The sequence below is a fragment of the Chrysochloris asiatica genome, unplaced genomic scaffold (genome assembly GCF_000296735.1).
Source record: "Chrysochloris asiatica unplaced genomic scaffold, ChrAsi1.0 scaffold00011, whole genome shotgun sequence".
Lineage (NCBI taxonomy): Eukaryota > Metazoa > Chordata > Mammalia > Afrosoricida > Chrysochloridae > Chrysochloris > Chrysochloris asiatica.
Window position 1 is genome coordinate 20948320 of NW_006408529.1, and position 7254 is coordinate 20955573.

General features: G+C 37.8%; 1 protein-coding gene across 1 annotated transcript in view; it reads right to left on the minus strand.

Moving 5' to 3' along the window:
* Nucleotides 1-645: 645 nt before the first annotated feature.
* The window catches only part of LOC102814361 (tripartite motif-containing protein LOC642612-like), an 18189-nt gene continuing 11580 nt past the window's right edge, over nt 646-7254 (minus strand). Inside the window, exon 5 of the mRNA XM_006834514.1 lies at nt 646-1217. Coding sequence (XP_006834577.1) covers nt 646-1217 — 572 coding nt within the window. The remainder of the gene's footprint in view (nt 1218-7254) is intronic.

Genomic DNA, 7254 nt, shown 5'->3' on the forward strand with positions numbered 1-7254 from the left:
TCAGCCTGCTTTTGCTGTCCCAAGATACATGATGCAAAAGTCTACGTTTTTCAAAGACTTGGTCTTTTGAATGGGGTATTACTGTCGATACTTAGCATACCACTTCAGGTGTTGTGTGTGTGTTGCTTGTTTTTTTCAAAAAAAAAAAAAACAATGAAAAAGGAACCTCTCTTAGTATGATGTTCCCAAGAAATATCTGCAAATAACAATTTCAGACCGTCATATCTCTAGGTGGGAGTGAGGGGGGAATAAAATTGGTGAAAACAGCTATGAATTATATATGACTATATTAATATTAGTTTGCTGTCAGGTGCATGTAAATATCCTTTACTTAATATTGCTGAATTCTAATATTCGTATAATTTCCAATAGTATATATGTCAACTTAAATGCTTGGTCTCAATATTCAATACTTTCAAGAGTTACTATTAGAATACATTTATGCTACTTTCATCAATGTCTTATTCAAAGTTATAGATAGTAGCTAATGATTAGTTAAAATTTAAGTCATTTGAATTTTGAGAGAACATAACTTGTATTTTTGTTTGTTTTTCCTTTCAGTGAGGTCTTTAGCCTGATCTTGCACCAGCAGCCAGACCCACATTTTACCTATCATTCTATCAGCTTTCTCCAAAGCTCTAATTCTTAGGATGGTGAAGAGGAAGTTTTCTTCCTTAACCGTGTTTTTACTGGACATATAGTTAATGGTACAGGATCTCCATTTTCAGTATGGGGACAAGGAAAGAAGATAGGACACAGAGGTCCTGATGGTAAAACTGGCAAACAAAGTAGGGGGCAGTCTCTTATAGCATCATAGAATAAAAGAGTTCCCAAATCATAATCGAGTAAAATTCCCACATTTTTTGTAGTAAGCTTTGAATAAGGAACTAATACTAAAGAGTTGGGATTACACAAAATATAGGATTGAGCATGTGAAACACACTTCAACAAAAACAGATCCTTATTGGAGAATGAGGCATTCTTTCTACCCATAGATGCCTTACAAATTCCTATTTCCCACTCATTATTCTCTCCCACAGTCACCTCCCAATAATGTATTCCAGAGGTAAAGTTCTGGGTTCCCATGACGGCAGGATAATCAAACCGTTCTTGGTGATCCACCACATCCTGCTTGATGCCTTTGTTAATCACACTCTTCAAATCTAGAGACACAGTGAGATAAGGACTGGCTGTTTTCCCATCCAAGGTTATATTCTCTGTGAGGGGGAAAAAAAAAATCCAACTCCTACTGATACATATTTAGAGCGTGTTATATGTCATTATATTCTAGTCAATAGGACTACAGGTCAACATTTTGTGTAACTTATATAAAAAAGTGCTCAGGTAGCATAGTGGTTACGAATCGGGCTGTGAACCGCAAGGTCAGCAGTTCGAAACTACCCCAGTTCCTTGGGATAAAGATGAGGCGTTCTGCTCCCGTAAAGATTTATACCTCGGAAACCCTGTGTAGGGTAGCTATGAGTCGGAACCGACTCCACGGCACTTAACAACAACAACATATAAAAAGTATAGTTGGACATACCCTTCTCCCCCTTGTGACTGACTTAAATGGGAACTTAATGGTAGGAGTTCTACCTGTCACCCTGAGCCAGGAAATAACCCACAGGATAGAAGTTATTCATAAAGAGAAACAAAAAGTAAGAGTATTTGAATTCATTGTGCTACCATATATTACTGCAAAACCATTTGAACTGCAAGGTCAGTGGTTCAAGCTCACCAGTCACTCCTCAGAAACCCTATATTGGGTTGCTATGGGTCAGAACTGACTCAATGGCACTTAACAACAACAACAAAACCATATATTAAATGAGTACAAAAATCTTCTACCTTATTTGTTAAGTGCTGTCAAGTTGGTTCTGACTCATTGCTACCATGTATAATGTTCCAAGGAGTGGCTAGTGAGTTTTAACTGCTGATCTTTTGGTTAGCAGTACAATGCTTACTCTACAGCATCACACCAAGACTCTTTCAACCTTGTTTAATTTATCATTATCTTGATTTTTACTATAACTTGTGTTATTAAGTTATTGTTAGATGCCTTTGAGTCCCTTCCAACTCATAGTGACCCTATGTACAACAGAACAATGTACTGCTCAGTCCTGTGCCACCTTCATAACTGTTCCTAGGCTTGAGCACATGATTGTAGCCACTGTGTCAACCCATCTCCTTTAAGGTCTTTATTTTTGTTGTTGTTGTTGACCCTCTACTTTTCCAAGCATGCTGGCCTTCTTCAGGGACTGGTGCCTTCAGATAGCATGTCCAAAATGCAGTTGCCAATGTTTCAAGCTCCTTTGTTCTAAGGAGCATCTGACTGTACTTTCTCCAACACAAATTTGTTCATAACACTTTAAAGAGGTCTTTTGCAGCAAAACTGCTCAATGCAATACACCATTTGATTTCTTGAGTATTGCTTCCATAAATGGTGATTGTGGATCTAAATAAAATGAAATCCTTGATAACGTCAATCTTTTCTATTATTATGATGTTGCTTGTTGATCCAATTGTGAGGATTTTTCTTTGTTTCTGTTCAATCTCTGTTCTTCTTCACAAAGGCTTCCAAGCCTCTTTGTTTTCAGCAAACAGGTTGCCGTCATCTGTGTATCACAGGTTGTTGTTAATGAGTCTTCTTCCAATCCTGATGCCATATTCTTCTTAGATTATTTGCTCAGCAAACAGTTTGATTAGATATGGTGAAAGGATACAACTTCGAAGTTCACCTTTCCTGATTTTCAACCATGCAGTATTCTCTTGTTGTGTTTACCTTTTGGTCTATTTACAAGTTACACATGAGCACAATTACGTGTTCTGGAATTCCCATTCTCCACAATGCTATTCACCATTTGTTATGATTCACACAGTTGAATGTCTTTACATAGTAAATGAAGCACAGGGAAACATCTTTCTGGTATTCTCTGTTTCCAGCTAAAATTTATCTGACAACAATATTGTTCTTAATTCCACATCTCTTCTGAATCCAGCATTAGTTTCTGGACTATTCCAAGGGCTTTTGAACTATCTTCAGAAAAATTTAACTTGAGTGTGATATTAATGATATTGTTTGATAATTTCTGCATTCTTTTGGATCAGCTTTGTTTGGAATGGGCACACAGATATGGATTTATTCCAATTGTTTGGCAAAGTAGTTGTCTTCTATATGTATTGGCATAGATGAGTGACCACCTCCAGCGTTACATCCATTTATGGAAATACTTCAATTAGAATTCCTTCTAGTTCTGGACCCTTAGTTTTCACCAATGCTTTCATGGCAGCTTTCAGATCTTAACCTTGGGACAGTCAGTGTATTAGAACTATTATTTCTAGTAAAATCTAATTCTAACACTTTTTATTGTTAAAAGGATAAAGGAAGATTTAACATGAACACCTCAACATGGAATTTGTTACATTCATTATGGTCTGTGTGTGTGTGTTTGTATTGATGGTAGGTGAACAGGTGGGTGGTAAGTTCATGGATGAGGACTGAAGCATTGGAGAAAGCTGTGTCATGCCTGGAAAAATGGTGGAGAGCAACAGAGAAGAACTGCTTTCAAACCTCTATTTAGCCAAGGAAAATAATTGGAATGTTCCAAATCACACCAAAAGTATTTTCTCAAAACTTACAGTTCCTGGGAAAAGGGTATTGTTTGTTCTAGGTGCTGTCCAGTCCTCTCCAAATAATAGCAACCCTATGTACAACAGAATGAAGTACTAGCTTGTCCTGCACTGTACTCTCAGGTTTTGTTTGAGTTAGCAGTACAATGCTTACCCTACATTGCTGCAGCTAACTTGTCAACCCATTTCCTTGGGGGGGAAGGGTCTTCCTCATTTTTGTTAGCACACTAATTTACCAAGAACAATATTCCTTTTCAAGGGATTGGTCATTTCTAATTAACATGTCCAATGTACACTGAGACACTCTCATTATGCTCAGTTTAAAGGAGCATTCTGGCTGTACTTCTTCCAACAAAGATTTGTTTGTTCTCTGAAAGTCCATGATACTTTCAATATTCTTCACAAACACCACAACTCAAATACATCAATTCTTCTATGGTTTTCCTTATTATATTGTGCAGCTTTCAAATGCATATAAGACAACTGAAACTAGATGGCTTGGGTCAGTTTCACCTTAGTCCTCATAGGGACATCTTTCCTCTTTAACAATTTAAAAGAGGTTTTGTAAAACATATTTACTCAATACAATATATCCTTTGTGTTTTTGACTGCTGGTTCCATGAGCATGGATTGTGGAGCCAAGTAAAATGAAATCCTTTAACAATGTCAATCTTTTCTCCATTTTTCATAGTTTTGTTTGCTGGTCCAGTTGTGAGGAGTATTTTACATTTTCTTTATATTGATTTGTAATCCAAACTGATGGCTGTACTCTTTGATCTTCATTAGCAAGTAATTCAAGTCCTCTTTGCTTTTAGGAAGTGAGGTTGTATCATTGCCATTATCACATGTTCTAAAAGAACTTTCCTTCAATCCTGGCACAGCATTCTTCTTCATATAGTACAGCTTCTCAAGTTATTTGCTCTTCATACAGCTTGAATAAGTATGGTGAAAGGATATAATCCTGGTGCTCACTTTTCCTGATTTAAAACTATGCAGTATCCACTTGTTCTATTTAATTACCTCTTAGCCTATGTAGCCACTCCTCATAAACATAATAAAGTGTTCTGGAATTCCCATTCTTTGCAATGTTATCCATAGATTGTTATGATCCACACAGTCACATGGCTTTGCATACTCAATAAATCACAAGTCAATGTATTTGTTATTCTCTTCTTTCAGCCACAATCCATCTGACATCAACAATGATATCTCTCCCTCCACATCCTCTTCTGAATCCAGCGTCTATTTCTAGCAACTCTCTGTCAGTATACTGCTGCAACTAATTTTACATTATCTTCAGCAAAATTTTTCTTGTATGTGAAATTATATTATTTGATAATTTCTATATTCTGTTGGGTTACCTTTCTTTGATAGGAGCATATATGAATCTCTTCTAGTGGATTGGCCAGATAGCTGTCGTCCAAATTTCTTGGCATAGACTAGTGAATGCTTCCATTGCTGCCTTAGTTTGTTGAAACATTTCGATTGGTATTCTGTCCATTCCTGCATCCTAGATTTTCCCTAATATTTCCAGTGCAGTTTGGACCTTTTCTTCAGTACTATCTTGATCATGTGTTACTTAATGAAATGGCTGAACACTGACCAATTCCTCTGGTACAGCAACTCTGTATATTCTTTCCATTTTCTTTTGCTACTTCCTGCAGTGTTCCATATTACAACTTGAGACTTGATTTTTTTTTTTCATTTATTTCAATTTGAGGACTGCTGAGTATGTTCACCTCATTTGGTTTTCTAAGTCCATGGCTTTGCACATTTTTCTTCTCTATTTTCCCCTTGAAATGTTCTGTTAAACTCTTTTACTGAATTATTTCTTCCATTGGGTTTAACCTCTCTAAGTTCAAAAGCCAGGTTTCAGATTCTCTTCTGATATTTACTTTGGTCTTTTATTTCTTTCCTGTCCTTTTAATGACCTTTTGCTTTCTCCCTTTATGATGTTCTTGATGTTATCTCACAACTCTTCTGGTCTTGGGTCATCAGTGTGTAAAGCATCAAATCTGTTCTTGATATGGTCTCTAAATTTAGATGGGAGATGTTCAAGGTCATAGTCAGCTTCAGCCAATTAATACTGCATATAAGCAATTGATGTTCCACCACCTGCCTCCGTCTTGTTTTGGCTGGTGATATGGAGCTTCTCTATCCTCTCTTCCCATGTTGTTGTTGTTGTTAAGTGCCATGGAGTAGGTACCTACCCATAGTGACACTGTATGGGGTTTCCAAGTCTGTAAATCTTTACGGGAGAAGAACGCCTCATCTTTCTCCCTTGGAACTGCTGATAGTTTTGAAGTGCTGACCTTGAGGTCAGCAGCCCAACTCATAACCACTGCACTACTAGAGCTCCATTCTTTTCCTATAGGTGTAATCAATTTGATTCCTGAGGAGTCAATCCACTAAGGTCCACATGTATAGTTTCCATTTATGCTACAGAAAAAAAGATATTTGCAATGAATAAGTTTTAGTTCTTATAAAACCCTATCTTGTGATCTCCAGCACCATTTCTTTTACTGAGGTCTATTTGCCATGGGCTACCAAAAGAACAAACAGATCTGTGTTGAAAGAAGTGCAGCCAGAGTGCTCCTTGGAGGCCAGGATGGCCAAATTTCATCTCTCATACTTTGGGTATCTTGTCAGGAGGGACCAGTCTCTGGAGAAGGATATATCGTTTGGTAAGGTGGGGGGGTCAGAAAAGAAGAGGACGACTCCCAGCAAGATGGATTGGCAAAGTGGCAGCATCAATGGGCTCTAGCACGGCAACAATTGTGAGGTTGGCCCAGGATCAGGCAGTGTTTCGTTCTGTTGTGCATAGGATCCCTATGAGTCAGTACTGACTCGATGGCACCTAACAGCAACAACAATTTTCCAACAACCAATCCTTTGTTTCTAACATTCACATTCTAATCACCATTAATTATAAATGCATCTTTTTAAAAAAAGTGTTATTGTGAATTGAGTGAGGGTTTACAGACAAGATCATCAGTTTTACATTCAACAAATCATACTTTGTTTCATCTCAATGATTGCAGTCCCCTCCCTCCACTCAACAACAGTTATCCTGCTTCCTCCCTGTGTGCTTCTATTTCCATTCCACTCACCTTCCCATCCCTTCACACCTTTGTCTTTCAGTACACGTTGCTCCTTTGATTTGGAATGATTGACTATTCTATCGTTCATACTGAGCACACGTAGCTAGTGTTGTTGTTCTTCCTATATACCTATATATTGAAAGCTGGGCCATGAGGGTGAGTTTTTTCCCAGACCTGAAGGGTGGTCAAGGACTATAGTGTCAGGTTCCTCCAGTCTCTTTCTGACCAGTAACCCCACTTTTCTTTTTGGTTTTAATAATTTTGAGTTTTATTCCACACATTCTGCCACTCTCTCTGGTACCTTCGAATGTGATCCCTTTCAGAGCTGTTGGCAGTGGTAGATGGGCACCATCTAGTTCTTCTGGTCTTAGAATCATAGAGACTGATGTCCACATGTTCCATTATTAGCCCATTGGACTAATTTATTCCAAATATTTTCTATTCTCATCACTCTTTCTTGTGCATATGGAGAGACCAATAGCTACACTTTACACAGCCACTCACGAGCTTTTAATATACCAGA